At 36.9% G+C, this 18,890-nt stretch overlaps 1 protein-coding gene across 1 annotated transcript in view; it reads right to left on the minus strand.

Moving 5' to 3' along the window:
* LOC121312623 (plexin domain-containing protein 2-like) overlaps positions 1-18,890 on the minus strand; it is a 139,817-nt gene that overhangs the window by 11,145 nt on the left and 109,782 nt on the right. The window contains exons 11-12 of the mRNA XM_041244337.1: positions 17,916-18,063; positions 12,607-12,645 (exon numbers count right to left, since the gene is read on the minus strand). Coding sequence (XP_041100271.1) covers positions 12,607-12,645; positions 17,916-18,063 — 187 coding nt within the window. The remainder of the gene's footprint in view (positions 1-12,606; positions 12,646-17,915; positions 18,064-18,890) is intronic.

The following is an 18,890-nucleotide window of genomic DNA, read 5'->3' on the forward strand; positions in this document are numbered from 1 at the left end:
ATAGTATATCAATACCTATAGATGATATTCATCAAGCATTCTATAGTAAATGCAATATATTGTTCTACATGTTCTACCAATGATGATCTTCTGTATATAAAATGGACAATAGAAACAACAATTCAATAACAGCAATAACATGCAAGTAATTTCCATTACAAGTACATCACTCAGCTAACCTTACACTAAGAACATTTGGCTAGAAATGGATTTCCGTTTGCTTGCATGGAAGCAATAAACAAACTGACTGCTTTAAAAGCTTCCATTACTGGAGATCATCTAACAGACTGTGATTGTGATCTCAACAGGAACGGATTAAAGGGGACTGCCAGATTGTATTTTTGACTGCAAAAACTATTAAATCCAACTCAGCACCATCTGGTTTTGCAAATATAACAAACCACTGGAGAAGGAGTTGAAATACAGATTACAGCAGCAACCCTGTCCTTTTTTTGGAAAATATATTATCTGGACTACCTGCAAATCCTTGGGGTTTGGGTGGCATTAGTTTAGATGGCAGGAGGATGTGCCGCTGCCTACCTTGTAAACTGTGAGTTAACTAGCTTTTGTCCAGGTGGGCAAGTTGCGTGTCCTTGTATAACACTCCCAAAGCAAGACGACCATATCCATACTGTACCCCCATACTCCACACATATTGTAAAGTGGTAGCCATCACCAGCTATAAATCTGATGAAGTGTGGTGCGAAATGTCTTGTATCTTTTGCCTTTTCGAGGGCATGTGGAAGCCAGGCTGTGGGGTGATAGATCAAGCTGCACATCACTGCGGCAATAAGGGCAGAATATATCAGTAATAGCTGTGAAACTTATGTCCAGTTTATTTCAATAAAATCAAAAGTTTTTCTGGATGCTATAAAAAGCAGCTGTGATTGAACTAAACTACACCCATCAACACTGGTCAAACCTGACCTGGAGCGGCTACTCTCTGCTCACTGCCTAAGAAATCTAGTCTTTTCCATGCCTAGTTTACTAATGATAAAGACTGGAGAGGATATTACATTTTTTAACAAACTTTTTATCATTCTACACTATACACTATGGGCTTAATTTACTAAGGGGTGCTAAAAATTTGCGTGCGTGTAATGCCAAATATATATTTGTATATATATATATATATATATATATATATATATATATATATATATATATATATATATATATATATAATATCTTTAAAACAGGAAGAAGCATCCATACATTTAGTTATGTTTAGTTGTATACTGAGATACAGTGTTGGGTCTTAACTTGTCAGCATTGCTCTGCTTTACAGCTTTCATAGCGTAATGTAGCATAAATATTATTTGTAATGCAGCGTGTAACATTTTGTGAAATTTAATTTAGAATGATATTTCTGTTTTCACGGATACAAGCCCAAGAGCCCCAGAGGTAAGAAGGGTGTCTTTGTGCAGCCAAATGATGATTCATTGTAACGGTTGTCTGACCAAATCCATTTCTCACTACACACACCATGGCTCTTATCAATAAACACTGACATCAAGTACAATTGTCAGAAACCAGTGGGACACCATTTAAAGTTACTGCATAGAAATAAATACTCAACTATTCTCAATAAAATACACATGATTTAACAATTAAACATATGTATGTTGATTTGTGCATAACATTTTAAAATAAACACAACCATTACGGGGACAATTCAATAACTGTAGAGCGATATTGAGCCATGTTTATTATTTAAGTAACTCATGATTGGTAGAATGGGAATTTCTCATGGTTTAATTTTGTAATGCAACATTTTCTATACAACTGGTTCACAGCGGGTACTTTTGTGTTGTGTTTAAATAAAGAAGCATATGAAGTCAAGTAAAAATACTGATAAAGCATTCATTACCAATTTCAAATATAAACAATATAAGCAGCACTACAGAGAACAAGGTTTAAATACTTTTGCTGAGAGAAACACCTATTTCAGTACAGAGACTCCGCAATGTGATGATTTATTGATTTGCAATTGACAGATGATATAAAATTAACCGTGATGGGCGCTCTAGGCCCGATGACTGTGGTGGGCGCTCTAGGCCCGATGACTGTGATGGGCGCTCTAGGCCCGATGACTGTGATGGGCGCTCTAGGCCCGATGACTGTGATGGGCGCTCTAGGCCCGATGACTGTGATGGGCGCTCTAGGCCCGATGACTGTGATGGGCGCGCTAGGCCCGATGACTGTGATGGGCGCTCTGGCCAGAGTGAACGATAAATTTGGCTGGAGGCCTCGTCTGTGGGTGCTCGACAGCTAGCTGCACGAGGCCGGCTGGAAAAACATGAACAATATCATGCATCCCAGTGCCGCAGATAGGAAGTGGCTATTGGCCACCTCCCCCCAGAAGACGAGACCGCCAAACCATGAATCAAAAAATAATAATAAATGATTAACGAAACCCACAGTGACGCACTGCCACCTACCCCCCCAAAAATAGAAAAGTTAATGAAAATGAAGCAGCTGAGATACGGCCCGTCCCCCAGAGCATGACTGTGCTGAGGGAAAGAGCCCAGCCTCTCCAGCCTGACTACACACCCTGCAGAACTAAATATGAACCGCTCAGCACTCAGGTAAGGAAAAAACCCTGCTCACATATTTTTAATTTTTGATGTAGGGGTAAACCTCAGGGAATCCATTGTTGAGGGTAGCCCTTCATCCAGGCTCTAAGGTCAATTCCCATTTTGGCCTCTCTGTGCTTGACTGAGAGGCCGAAACAAAAGAAACGTCCCGGGTAAATAACACATGGAGACATGGAGTCTTTATGTGCTTGCTGAAGACGTGTTTGTTAGGGGTGGATTCCCCTTCCAGAAAAGCAACCAAGTTTACAATTAATTTTAGAAAAGGAATAATGTGACGTCGGTCTATGAGTAAGTAGCTGAAGTCTGTTCTTGACCTGAGCTACAATGGAATATAATTCATATATTACTTATACACATATACATACATTACTCTCAGCAGGAAGTATAATACACCGAATACAATATCAGGCATGGCAAGTTGTGACCTGAGCTTCCAAGCTCACAGCTGTATGAGTGCTACAGCTTTTATTGTGATCATTCTTTATATAAAAAAATATAAAACAGCTTTTCAACTAAGAAAAAAGTCAAGATGTGAACTCTACTATCTTCCAATAGGTATAGCAGTCCAGTTTATTTTAGTTTCTTCAGTCCTTTGTATGAATTATCCATATTTTATTTTCCTCAAATCCTTGTAAATCAAGCTTACATAATTGATTTCATTATTTAAACCAATACAATCAGTATCAAGACCCAAATGCAGCACTAGGCTATTTTCTTATACTGGTTCCTTTTTGTGGAATAAAAGATTCTGCTTGATTGAATATTAATCCCGAACCCAAAGCATTACAGAAAAGAATACAGTTTTCTGAATCAGCAAAGCATTGACGCGTCAGTGCAAATCAACAGAAAAACAATGAATCAGTAATCAGAAGCTAAGAGCAGATCCATCTCCTGGAGAGAGAAAAATGTTCTCCCGCCATTGCCTTTATCACAATAGTTACACTTGGAGTGGTTATTTAATTGTTGTTTGTCACCACCACCAAAGGGAACTAAATCAATAAAAAAAAAAAAAAAAGGTACCATTTTAATGATACAAGGGACTTGGAACAGGGCAGAGCTTTGCTAGAAATGTATTGTTTTGTGTGTATTTAAAAAGAGTTATTGTATTGTCAGACTACACACCATGACAATGTGTGGTTGGCAGCTAATGATTTATTGACAAACTGGCTGTCGACCACGCATTTAAAACTGACTGATTAAATGACTGATAATTCGGAGATGGCCACGTGTCTATAAGCTTATCTTGGTCTGTATTCGGGGTGAGATTTTTGAATGAAGAGAAAGAATGAAAGAAGGAGGTAAAGATTTAATTGAAAATACAAATCGCTACTCGTGCACGGTACTTGTTTGGTGTCAATGTTCTGTGTTCGAGATTTGTTTTTGTGAAACATTTTTATTTTGGCTCTGTGAGCTGTGTTTGTTTATGTCCTTTTGACTTATTTTTGTTTAAATAAATGTGAGCTCCGTGCTTCAACATATAGTACTTGTCTCTGTCAACTTCTTGGTCTGGGCATGTCACCACTCAGCTGTCCTGCCACAAAGCTAGATTCACAATGCTATTTAAAGCCAATTTTTTTTTCTAAAAGGAAGAGGAACACCAATTACTATAAAACCAAAAAACTGTGAGAATTTAGCCCATAATCTGTTTGTAAACAGTATGTCCTATCCATAAATCATTAAGGGCTGTTTTAATAAATGTTTTGTTTAAGCTCATTCTTATCAACTAAATCATGTTGCAGTTCAGGAAACCTTTTGTCAACTTGTTAGAGCGGTTTTATGTACAGATCTACCAGTATATCCTTTACAGAGATGCTGGAGAACTGTGCAATAAGGCAACAAGTTGCTTCTGTGAGGGAACTACACTAGTAAACCCTTCTATGAGAGCTGTATCCATACACCTTTGGCGTATGCCAGTGTTGGGAATCAGGGTTTTCTTCAGACTTTCATGAAGACTAATGGCACAGGATTGCGGTTTGACATATGTAACAAATGACATGGCTATGCCTGCCTTAAGGAAAAATAGAATGAATAGCAATGAGAATTGTAAATGGGTACTGTTAACATTTCCTTCTTACAGGTCTGTTGGGGGTCCAGATTGTATCTGTCTTGTCATACAATACAAGATACAGTATACAGGATAATCAGCAATGATAATTCAATAGCAGTACAGTTTATCTCATATAGTTCTCTTTCTATCCATTGCTTTGCCTTTGGTGACCATATTGTGATGTGATAGGTGTTACAGAAACTTGGTTGTCTGAGAGTGATGGGGACGAATATAATATTTGTGGGTATACACTGTATAGGAAAGACAGGCAGGACAGAAGAGGAGGAGGGGTAGCGCTATACATAAGAAACAGTCTTGAAGCCCAGGTGTTAAACCTGGACAAAGAAAATAAAGCTGAATCAATATGGGTCAGAATAACGGACAAAAATTCAAAAGGCATAATAAAAGGAGCATGCTATAGACCGCCAGATTCAGACGGTGAGCAAAATAATCTGTTATACAATGACATTAGAAATGCATGTAGCAAAAGAGAAGGCATACTAATGGGGGATTTCAAATTCCCCCATATAAAATGGGAAAACCCGGTGGGGAGCACGAGGGATGAAACTGAAATGGTGGAAATGACAAATGACTGCTTCCTAATACAATTTGTCAAGGCACCGACTAGAGGGGGGGCATGCCTTGATTTAGTCTTTTCAAATAATGAAGACAGAATAACTAAAACAGAGGTCAGAGAACCACTGGCAAACTCAGACCACAACATGGTCTCATTTGAAGTGCTTTTTAAAACCCCAAAAGTAATGACTAAAGCTAAGGTTTACAATTTTAGAAAAGCAAACTATGAAGGTATGAAACAGAAACTAACAGAAGTAGATTGGAGTAAAATAGACAAAACATCCACAGAAAAAGGATGGCTGTTCTTCAAAAATGTAGTACTAGAGGCGCAAAACAATTACATCCCTAAAGTAGGCAAATCTAAATGTAAAACTAAACTGCCAAAATGGTTTAATAGATCAATTAAAAAAAAATTCAGCGAAAAAAGGCACTTTACAGAGCATTAAAAAAGGACCAAAAAGAAAGTACGCAGAAAGAGTACACCGAACTGCAAACGCAAGTCAAAAAGTAAGTTAGAAAGGCCAAGAGAGAAATAGAAATGAACATTGCTAAGGGGGCTAAAACCAATTCCAAAATGTTTTTCCAATATTACAACAGCAAGAGAACATTCAAAGAGGAGGTTAAATGTCTAAGAGATACAAATGGCAAAATCGTAGATGAAGAAAAAAAAAAATAGCAAATATATTAAATGATTACTTTTCACAAGTTTTTACAAAGGAGGATATGGGCAACATGCCCCACGTTATACAGTTTCTATCCAGTTTTAAATAACTTTAGCATAACCGAGGCAGAAGTGTTAAAGGGACTAGGAGCTATTAAAATAAACAAATCCCCTGGGCTGGATGAGATCCTCCCAATAGTACTCAAAGAAATTAAAGAAGTTATTTACAAACCGCTAACCAAGACCAGACTGGAAAATTACAAACGTAATACCGATCCACAAAAAGGGAAACAAAACTGAACCAGGTAACTACAGACCAGTAAGCCTGGCTTCTATTATATGCAAACTTATGGAAACTATAATAAGATCCAAAATGGAAAAGTACCTATATGGTAACAGGGTCCTGGGAGACAGTCAACATGGTTTTAGGAAAGGGAGATCGTGTCTAACTAACTTGCTTGATTTTTTTGAGAATGTGACTTCGGTAATGGATAATTGCAAAACATATGACATGGTTTATTTAGATTTCCAGAAAGCTTTTGACAAAGTCCTGCACAAAAGATTAATTCTCAAACTGAACGCAGTTGGAATTCAAGGAAACACATGTACATGGATTAGGGAGTGGTTAACATGTAGAAAACAGAAAGTACTGATTAGAGGAGAAACCTCAGAATGGAGTGTGGTAACCAGTGGTGTACCACAGGGATCAGTATTAGGTCCTCTGCTATTCCTAATCTACATTAATGATTTAGATTCTGGTATAGTAAGCAAACTTGTTAAATTTGCAGATGGCACAAAAATAGGAGGAGTGGCAAACACTGTTGCAGCACCAAAGGTCATTCAAAATGATCTAGACAAGATTCAGAACTGGGCAGACACATGTCAAATGACATTTAATAGAGAAAAGTGTAAGGTACTGCACGCAGGAAATAAAAATGTGCATTATAAATATAATATGGGAGATATTGAAATTGGAGAAGGTATTTATGAAAAAGACCTAGGAGTTTTTGTTGACTCAGAAATGTCTTTATCTAGACAATGTGGGGAAGCTATAAAAAAGGCCAACAAGATGCTCGGCTACATTGTGAAAAGTGTTGAATTTAAATCAAGAGAAGTAATGTTAAAACTGTACAATGCACTAGTAAGACCTCATCTTGAATATTGTGTTCAGTTCTGGTCACCTCGCTATAAAAAAGATATTGCTGCTCTAGAAAGAGTGCAAAGAAGAGCGACCAGAATTATTCCGGGCTTAAAAGGCATGTCATATGCAGACAGGCTAAAAGAATTGAATCTATTCAGTCTTGAACAAAGAAGACTACGCGGCGACCTAATTCAAGCATTCAAAATTCTAAAAGGTATTGACAATGTCGACCCAAGGGACTTTTTCAACCTGCAAAAAGAAACAAGGACCAGGGGTCACAAATGGAGATTAGACAAAGGGGCATTCAGAACAGAAAATAGGAGGAACTTTTTACACAGAGAATCGTGAGGGTCTGGAATCAACTCCCCAGTAATGATGTTGAAGCTGACACCCTGGGATCCTTCAAGAAGCTGCTTGATAAGATTCCGGTATCAATAAGCTATTAACAACCAAACGAGCAAGATGGGCTGAATGGCCTCATCTCATTTGTAAACTTTCTTATGTTCTTATGTTAAGTACTAATTGTAATGCTAAGGACTGTTTAATGTGTACTAGTGTTTTAATGGTTTCTTAATGAATTATGTCAAGTTACCAAGGGTAGTCAATGCACAAGTCAACAGTTTTAACATTGCTACAACATGCCTTCACCCAACAGAGAACTTGCTTCTGTAATCGATTGAAATTCATGCTTTGCCTGTATCAGTCTCTAAGCTCCCATGAGATCTTATTTGGATTCAAATTAGCAACTACTAATCAATTGGATCAGCAGCCTATTTGCATGGAACCTTGTGCTCTCTTTACTCAAAATTGATTTGCCATTACCCAAGGACACATCTGGTCATCATCTTTTATTGATCAGATGTAGTCATGGTTTTTTACACTTCCATTTCATTATCCATCACAGATAGCTGACCCTAACACAGTGAAGTTATGGTTTCATCCTAATGATTACTTGTACTCTTCTGAAACAGTAATATTTCTAATCGAATGAAAAGGAAACACCCAGAGCCTTTAGATTTTGTCGTAATTTTATCTCAAAGAAATTACAAAATGCAATAATTGACACAATTTTTACATTAACCTAATTTCTTCTGGGATGACCCTGTGGGTACTATTGTGGGCAGTTAATATTCTTAAAACAATAGCCGCGTCCTATTATAATGTACAAACCCGTTTTCAGTATCACTCTCTAACAATGATGACGGATTTACTTGTTACATGTACAACAAGCCAAAAATAGACCACATTCCAGACTGTTCAAAGTTCATAAATCGTCTTTGTTCAACATGAGTGACCAAATAAATATTGGGAATCTCTTCTTAGAAAGATAGTATTTATTAAGAATGCAACAAAATACGTTTGAAAATCACACAAAACAGTTACACAATTAATATCCCATTAAAGCAATACAATGAGAACTAAGGTTTTAAACAACAATTTGCCAAAGACATGTTAGTACATACTGACACTACAACAAGGGATTACCCAATTTCTGAATAGATATTTAAGAGTATTGTTACCTAGCCTGGAAAGCAGTCAAGTTTCAGCATACTGTTACTTTGTGTTTCTCTGATTGTCAGGGCCCCTGACCTCAATGGACAGATACTGAGATCTGTGGGGCCCATGTGCAGTCTTATTGAATCTGAGAGAGCAGCCGGTGGCCAGAGATCAGGGAGCAGATCAGGAGAACCGAGGGCCACGGAGCTAACGTTTACAGTCGGCTGTTATACTTTTCAAACAAAGATGGTTTGAATTTTCCGCCACATGCTCCTCTTGGCTAGTTTGTGCCTGACTGGGCTTGATCCCCCCCCCCCCCCCCCCCTCCTTCCTCTTATCTGGTTAGTTCATTGTCATAATTGTGAAAAGCGGCAACTTTTGCTAAAAAATTCTGATTTGATTCTGAATTCCCGTTATTTTTACCATAACAAATGACATTTCTTAAGATACCAAATACGTCGGGTTGCGACTTTGGTTAGACATTGCAAACAGTTTAATTCTCTTAGGAATTTATTACCTGGGTTATTCTGTGCTTATTGGACGGTTTAAGAATAAAAACGCTTGCATATTGTTTTAGATTAATATTGTATTAAATCAAAATGATGTGAAATTTGTCTTAAATCTCTAAATCTTTAAGCTAATTTAAAGCGGACATTTTTGTCTTTCTTTCAGGCTCTGTGTTAAACCCCCTTACCTCACTAGACTGGGTAATTCAATCGCAGAGACGGGTTTCATTATGCTATTGTTTCCTGGGTGCCTGTTGTATTTGAAGATTGGAGATTTGGCAAAGCCAGACAAATTAAGTTAAAGATTGAATTCAATTTAGTTCTGTTAAAATGTAAAATATGCATGACATCTGCAATATATTTTTTATGACAAAGTCTATATGACCTACAACCCCAGTGTAAACTTAATGACCATTTATTGTGTAGGTCTGCTGGACTCCAAGCAGGGTGTTGTCAGAAATGCTTGAAAGTTTTACACTCAACTGAAACATTTTTTCTCGAAGATAACTGCTAGTTTGTTTATTGGCAGTATTGAAAACAGCAGCCTGCCGTATTAAGAAAACAGACATTTTAGAATTCATATTTATGGAATGCTCTTCTTTTTGACTGGTTACTAAAACTGTACCTCTCACTAGCCAATATTCTCTCAAGTGTATTCAATCCTGGCCCCTACCCTGGAGTTGCTGCAGGTTTTTTTCTTCCATGGCTCACGGCTATCTGACCCAAATCTAAAGAAACCCTCACAGCTTGCAGTCAAGTTTTGTTTTACTTTTAATCAGCAATGCTAGCAATCTATGTACTGACAAGAGTAGTACAGTATTCTTCTTCTTCTTCTTCTTCTTCTTCTTCTTCTTCTTCTTCTTCTTCTTCTTCGTTCATTTAACAGTCACTTTTATCCAATAACTTCTGATCACTCTTCTGTTACTTTGCTTTTTTTTTCTTTTTCTACTAACACTTTATTGTAGAGGGAGAAGGTCAGAGGCAGATTAAGGCTTCTTGGGGACCTGGGCACAAACATTATTGGGACCCCCCTCCCCATTAAAACAGCAGTAGAACGCATGAATTGGCCCGTAGAACATTTCCCTGCTGCATTAATATAAAGCAAATCATATCACAATATACTACACTTAAATGAAACTGCTTGATTTTGTAACATATTAAACAACTAAATAAAATACCTATATATGCATTTGGAAAAACATGAAAACATAAGAAATTTTACAATACTAATGCATTGTAAAAGTTACTAATGAACATGAACGATTACAAACCCACAATCGTTAGTCCACTGCCTCTATACTAGCCTCCTGACCAAACACGAAATAATAATCATTGCTCTTAAAAAATTATTTCTTTTATTTTCAGAACCATAATACCTCCAAACAATCTACTGTATATCGTTATTAAAAGGAGGCAGCCTTCCTTAATGGAATATCTTATCAGAAAACACTTGACCCGCAGCAGAATAAGGTTGTTCAAAAGGAAAAAAAAAGTGATACAATAAGATAGATGTATACAATACAATATAATATATGACCTGTGAAACGATAAATACAATTAAACAAAATGTGTAGTTAATTGAAAAATCAACTACAGTTACCTGCATTTCAAGTTTTACATTAGGATGTGTTTTGTGTGTAAACTAGTGAATAATACAATATTCTTCAAATACTGGAATAGCAGCGCTACTGCTTCAGATATTTAATAAATCCCAACAGTTTATATTCACACTGAATAGTTACATCCATGACTCCATGCACTCAAGCCAAAGATCGTTTCAAAGCTAAGAAACTTAGCAAGTAACTGCAAGGTTTAGTAAGTTCAGACAGGTAGCCATATACAACAACACGCACACTCCTAGCATCTGAGCACGCACACATCACTTATCTGTATATTAGGGGCCCAAGGTGCACATGTGTGTTTAGTTTGTAGCAAACAGACATAGTACTGTATTTGATTTGAGAGCAGAGAGGTCTTTCAGCGACAAAATTCTAATATATTTACAAACACCTGGATACTGTATTCATCTATTATTATATTTTATTAAAGAATAGTTATTTATTGCTACATACTAATAGTTATTATCTTCCCTGGGAGAAGGTGGTGGTGTTTTTTTTTCCTTTAAAACAAAAATAAATAATGTGTGTGTGTATATATATATGTTTGTGTGGGGGTGTTATAGGCAGGGGTCCTAGGAATCTGTTTGCTGCAGAATAACACTGATTTTCTATGCTGTCAGAGAATTTGTTGTTTTACATTTGCCAAAAACATGCAAGCCTTTTTTGGTTGTTTATAACCAAGTCAATACAGTTATCATAGATAATCATCAACACAGGCAATTTTGCTTTAATTTTAGTAAACATGCCTGTTCAATAAAACTGCTTCTGGTGAATGAGATACATGAAATGTAGTTGTAGTTTACTTCAGGCTGTTTTTACTACTCAACAAGCTCTTTAAAGATGCTGAAAACAATTTTAGCCTTTTATTTTAATTTACGGAATAACGCAGATATTATTTATTTATTTAATCAGAGATTTTCGTTTTTTTATTGCGTAAAACTAGGATCCCTGGTATGGGGTAATGGTGGAATATAGCAATTCAATGCACACTTGTGAATCATCTTAAATGGGCCTGGCCAAATTAGGATGCAATTTGAATGGTGTACAAATCTGTACAAGCAAGCAACAAGACCAAAATAATACATTGTGGCCATCTAAATCTGTTTAATGTATAAAATCAATCAATCAATCAATGATCCTGAGAAATGTCTATGTAATAATAGAAAGAAATCCATAAAAGAACACCAAATTGTAAATCCACTTCATTTCATAGTGTTGAATAGCCCCCCCGCTGTGGGAAGTTTGTGATGTTAAAAGCACAAGTATGACATGTTATAAATTGCCCTGCAATTAATTAAGCCTTCTGAGAGCACCATATAACAGCCAGCAAACAGCGTCTGATGGATCTTTGCTTTTATGAATGTGCTAGATTATTCACCTGCCATTGCTTCCTCGTTTCCTACATGGCATTGTCTGTGTGGGTTAAAATGCCAACAAGAATGACAACAACAAAACAAACTATATATTTCACTGGGGCTCCAGATAATATACTGGTAGTATATCATCTATTTGAACTATTGCAAATCATTCATATAAACTAGTGTACATATACAGTACATGGGTGGGTGTTTATATCCCACAGAGTTGATGTTAGAGAAAATAATATTGTGGGTGGGTAGGGCATTCCTCCAGTTTGGAAAAAAAAAAGTGGCGATATACTGTACAGCATTCATATAAAAGCATGTCAAGATCGATTCTGTGAATTCTGCAGTTTTGTCACTGACAAATAAACCGGAAAGTGCTATGAAGAATGCTGATGACTCTTATTTCAAGTAGTTATTCACACAATTCTGCCCAGGCAGCCTTCCATTTACAGGGTCTGCATATTAAAATAGTCAAATCCCTTGAAGCAAGCAGTTTTCCCCCCACACAACGTTCAAATTAACGATGTGTGGAGGTACAGTAGTGCAGCAATAGATAAAGATGCTCACACAACAGAGGGATATAAAACATAGCGCTTACCTCCGTGGTCTTTCAAGTGCAGTGCAATTTTTGTGTCATCTACAAAAAAAAAGAAAAGAAAAATGCAAAATATCAGTTTTGCTATTGCTGATATGCACACATAAAAAAGAACGATTCTGCCATATACTTCAGCACTTTCAAATTGCTTTGGCTTCAGTTAAACTGCTATCACCTGTGGTAGTTGAAACATTTTAATGAGGTCTGAAGACGACATTACATTTGGTGTTGAAACTATGGTATCTGTCACCCTTATATTATGAGGCCGACATCAACAGGGATGCTGAATATACTGTTTTGTTTTTCATCTTTGTCAACTGGCAGTACACTCCACATCAATTACACAAAGATTGTGACAGATTTACAAACTTTGTCATGCATATTAAAGACATACTTGCTACAGTACGTCTGTATAGTTTTCACAGCATTGGGAATGCTGATTTAAAAGGAACCCTTCACATTTATTTGAGTAAGACTGAAAAGAAACTTGCCATTTATTACCTCAGAAGTAAAGAATGCACATACACAGAGAAAATGAGACCTCAATGGTATGTCAAAGCAAACTGGAGTGGTCAAGAAAGTATTTAAATCTGAAACCTGAATACAAGTGTTATTTCCTGTGATTGGCTTGCATCCCTTGGGATCCCGATACACACTGGATACATAGTGGTGTGTTCTGTTTTAAAATCCTTAATTTCTATCTATCTATCTATCTATCTACACACACACACATTGACGGTCAAAAGTATGGTGTCACCATTCTTGAAATGGAATGAGGGTTGACCCCTTAATAACTAAATATCTTGGTATCTCTGAAAATGTAATCATATTTTCTTTAAATATTTGCAACTGATTTCAGTGATCAAGCCATCTCATAAGTACAGTCATACCCCCAAATGTTACTGCTTTAAGAGTGGGGCTTCTAACGCCCAGTATTTACGCACTCTGGCCCCTCGATTATTAAATATCCTTGTATCCCTCAATAGATGATTCTCTCCTTTTAATAAAAAAGCCATCCCTCATGTGCAGTGGTACCCCAAAGACTGCATGGGATAATTATTCTTCACTTCACCACAAAACATTTATATTGCAATCTGCCTTCGGGGGAGGAAAGCATTCCTGAAGATTGCTGAAATAATAAACAGAGAACTTGTGGCAATATATTTTTTAAACTCTGCAGAGCAAGGATGTTCAAACAGGTTATTAGCTTCAGTGAGGAGCTGCTCCAAAGCCAAAGTGTGTGTGTCTATATATATATATATATATATATATATATATATATATATATATATATATATATATATATATATATATATATATATATATATATATATATAATATATACACATACATACATACATACATACATACATATACACACACAGAACAAAAGTACTATGACACTGAGAGCAATGCTCTTAAAGCCTTGACAATTGCCCTTTAATTTTGCTCTTTTTTTATTAAAAAGGGAATGTACAAAAAAACTGCCATGTGAAACTGAACCCTGCAGCATCTAAATGGCACCCCACTGTTCCAATGGCTAACAATATTTATTGCAGACGTGAAGTATGAAATCAAATTTGCCTGCAATTAGAAATCAAAGCCAAAAAGAACAAATCCTACTTAAAATTGCATCCCAGTGAGCTCCTTGTCTGTGAATTTCAATTTTCAGCTCATCCCTACATTATTCATGCCTTTTAATAACCAGGTAGCACACAATAGAACAAAACCACCAGACTTATTAGTGTTCATCCAGCAAGTTTTTTTCCTTCTTCATGATGACTGGAAAGATGCTGTAAAGGCAAAGTGTCAACAGTGCCTCCACAGCTTAACTAAAACACATCAGTATTATTTCCTACAGCAGGACTGACTTCTGGTCATCCGTGAGAGAACGTAATTTTCTTATATCACGGAGCACCCAAGCACTTGCATGCACAAAAACATTTGCAGGAAAAATTCAAAACTATGCATTGAAGGAAAAGAACATATAACCTTCTCTCATTTAAGGATCAAACTCAACTCACTCATGCAAGGATACAGTACTTCCTGGTTTTCTTTCTTTGGGGAGGGGAAATCTGATTTCAAGTCTTACACTTGAAATAGTGTAAGAAAAAAAAAACCTCTTTCTTTCAATTCTGATTCACTTACTGCAACTCAACCATGCACGTAGGGAATACTAAACAATTACAAGTGGAAATGCAAACTTAAAACTGTTGGCTGGTGTCGGGAGAGGTTTATAAAGCACCAGCTATAACCTGACCTTTACAGCAATTTGCACCACTGTCTCAGAAAAAAGAAACCTAAGTGTCACAAAGACGGCCGGAGTGGGTGGAGTCAGACCAGAGCGAGGAAATAAATGACAGAGAGGTGTGGTTTGGTGGAGCTGAGAGAATATTTTCGCTCAGCATTTAATAAACAGAACAGAAAATAAAAAGGTTGTACAAACAAACACAAACACAGGACACGGCCCACGTCGCCAAAACAAAAAGACAAACAAAACGGACTAGACAGACAAACACGGTGAGCAGATACTTTAACTATTCTTTTTAACTTTAACTATGCTTTTTATCTTTACCTCTGTCTCCAATCCCGTTTTCCACTCACCGAAAACATGTGAAAACATGCTGCTTTTATGCAGCTGTACCGAGACTCGATTGCTAATCAATCATTCAATTGGAGTCTCGGTACAACTGCACATGAATTAATGAAGTGCAATTCCCCGTGCTCACAAATCATTACATTTTACTTGCACATGAAGTGCTGTGCAATCCTCGTGCCTAAATACAAAATATACATTTTAAACACTCGTGTTACACAGACCCGTTTATATCCCGTGTACCAATGACTATACACCAACATTTAACACATCACACGCAACATATAACAGAAAATACACACAGGGGCGGGCACTTCGTCACACTAAGATATATTGAGGCATGTCCAATTACTTAAACTCAAAACTTTTCTGTTCTTACTGCTTTTCGGGGGGGGGGGGGGGGGGGGGGGGGGGGGGGGGGGGGGGGGGGGGGGGGGGGGGGGGGGGGGGTGTCAATGAAGACAACTTCATTCCCCCCCCAACTTCTCTTTTCCCCCACTAGACATACTCTCTGTGATGCGTTTGAAACAGTAACTCTTTTTTTGTCTGTCCGACCTTCACACTCACAAACTAATTCATGGAGGTCACTGTCACACAGGTAAAAACAAGGGAGGTCCACTCTTGATGGTCTTGATGACTTGCTTCCGTTTCACAACATCAAAAGCAATAGGACCCTGGTTTGTACCTAACTAACTGTGCAGTGTGTCTCCATATTGGATGATCGGTTATACTCCCTGTTATGTCGGAAACAGAAAAGAAAAGGTTCAATTTCAAAGGTAACCCCGCAACTCTTGTGTAACCACTTGTTTGTCTACATGACAATGGCCTCCCAAATCTCATTTTGTGTGACATGGAGCATTAAGACACAGGGAGACGAAAAGCATAATTTTACATACAAATTTACATTGAGAGAACAAGTCGGCTGTTTTTTTTTTTTTTTTTTTTTTTTTTAAATGAACAATTTTTATATTTAAAAACAAAACATATACCTCTCTAAACATTAATTGTAGAAAACTAGTATCTGAAACATTCATTTACATAAATTGAAGCAACTGAATTTATGCAGCCTGCAGTTATTTTTTCTGACAGGAAGAGAGCAGGTTTTTCTTCAGCAGGTTTTCAATCTTCTCTGTTTTGGTATTTTGCCACAGAAGTTTGTGTAAAATGCTACAGACCCTTGAAACAAGGTTACTTGTCTGGCTGGTGGAGTTTAGTATAAAGGGAAGACAACATTAACAGTGGTAAAAACACAAATGTACTTATGAGTGGAAAGAAAGTGATTACTAAAGGCTTTGTTATAGACCCTTTAACCTTAGCATGCTGGCCACCATTACTAGACCATGTCTTATATAGGACCCTGTCCTGTTGATAGTTCCAAATTAATTTTTTAACAGCAACGTCAAAGGTATTGTGAGAGTTTTTGTGAAATTATTTCTTACAGCAAATCTAGTCTATACAATTAAATAATGAATTGGTATAGACATGCAATACCACAGTTATCTTAAAAATGTATTTTTGTTAAGAGTTTAAAACTCAGGAGTTTAAAGCTATCTTCAGAAGGGATCTCAAACATTTTAGCCAGTGTCAGAACATATATGTTCCCCCAGATATTTGTTCCCCATCAGAACAAATATTCAGGAATATTGGTTCCCCTTCTGAATATTTGTACCCCCCTTCTTTTTAGCATACAAGTCTACATCCATACACTTTCAACTAAAACCTTAATTTTAGGACAATTATCCCTAACCTTGTACCATCCAGTCCCCTCTGAAAGGACCAGTCTCACCTACAATAATACATATTAACAACCTGCAAACATTGTTCACATTTACTAGCATTATAAATACATAATTTACATAAAATAGTATAAATGCCAAACATGCATGTATGGGGAACAAATGTTTCCTGGTGGGAACAAATATTCGGGGGAACCAATATTCATTTACACCGTCACAACAAAGTGTAATAATGAACCTGTCCCATATTTATGCAAGAATCAGTAAAAAATACCACACAGTTTTGGTATTCCTTATATCCACTCTGGGCGAAGTGTTTCAGGGAGACAAGTTAATGGTTACATTCTGGTGTATCAGCTGTTCTTAGAGACGACACATGTCTGGGAACTTTATACAGGTGATATTAAAGAGTAAGTAGCAGGGTTCAGAAGAGAAAAACAATATAGCGTTACACATCCTTGTGTGCTGCTACAACTGTTTAAATAACGCACCTGTCATTTTTCATTTCGTTGTTAACACCCTGTCAACTTTTTACACGTATAACTTAAAGTCTGTTTCAAAGTTCTTTTAAACTCTCTAGTGTACTGATAGTGTAAGGATTATTGTCTACTTTGTCAAACAGGTAACACAGCAAGAGCATTCCATGGTGTGGTACGGAACAGAAATGCCAGAGCACTTTTTCTGCATTGATTTAGATGACAGATCTCAAGCCCCAGTGGACTAGCTTGAACATTTTGAAAAGAGCTTTGAAACAGACTTTAAAGTTATAAGTGTACAAAATTGTTAGGATGTTAACAATGAAAAAAAAAAAAGACAGGTACATTATTTAAACAGTTGTAGCAACATGTGGAGACATAATACTCTGTATTTGTCAGAATGCCGCTGCTTACTCTTGGACCTTTTAGTTATAGAACGCCAGGTTAGTTAATTTAACTGTGATTTTTTTAGGCCGGTATAGAAATTTCTTATTTTTTGACTACCTTCCGTTGGGATACTGGTCGGAAGATGTGAGGTTGAAGACGCAGTGCTGGTCGTTAAGAGTCTGGGTGATGTTTGGGGAACAGTAGTGGTGGTAAAGGGATACAGCTGAGTGACTTCTGGGACATTTTCACAAATCCTTTCCTTAGCCTGCAGGGGGAAAAAAAGGCAATTTCCAGCATTTATTTTATTAAAAAAAGTACTGGAGGTAACACACGATTATAATTTCAAGTGACATAATCTGGGAGTTTCAGAAATTCTTATTAAAGAAATTATACTGGATTACCAAATTAATTAAGATTTTATTTCTCAGCACTTGCTGTACAGATAAGCAGGTAGAAGTAATCTAGGCCAGGTTTAAATACACCATTATTGAACTAGGAGTGCGAGTCTTCCATTTGGAAATGGCAGTGGACAAGGAGGGTTTTATTGTTGTGTCTATTGCGACTCCTGTAGCAAAGGAAATGTGTGTGGAGGGCTTAATTTGGTGCTGAAACAGTTATTAAGATCAATAAAAAAAACACTTTAAAATAAATAATACAGAACATAAGGTAGCTTATATAGAGCTTCACTACCCTACACACAAGCCACTGCATTTCCTTATTTCTGACAATCTATGCATTGAAATTTTAAACAGCTCTTGTTTGGAGCAAAGACCATGAAGAAAATATTTCCCCATAAACCATATAATTGATCATGGTTGGGTTGCTCTCTTCTAATTATTGTCATCAAAGGCTTTTATACTGTATAAAATCACCCAGGACCTACAACTCAGTGTTGGCTTCTGACAGCATAGTTGTGTTTAATAAAACAGTAAAAGCTAGAGGTCATGGTATTGATTCGTATAATATAGAATGTGTGGGGATTCCAATGTAAATGACTCCTCCACTAATCTTCAGTGATTTCGGTGTTACCAACCAATTTGGATATTCAAATGTCTTTGTGCATGACATCCATTGCCAAAGAAGTAAATGCTC

Source organism: Polyodon spathula, chromosome 3 (genome assembly GCF_017654505.1).
Source record: "Polyodon spathula isolate WHYD16114869_AA chromosome 3, ASM1765450v1, whole genome shotgun sequence".
NCBI lineage: Eukaryota > Metazoa > Chordata > Actinopteri > Acipenseriformes > Polyodontidae > Polyodon > Polyodon spathula.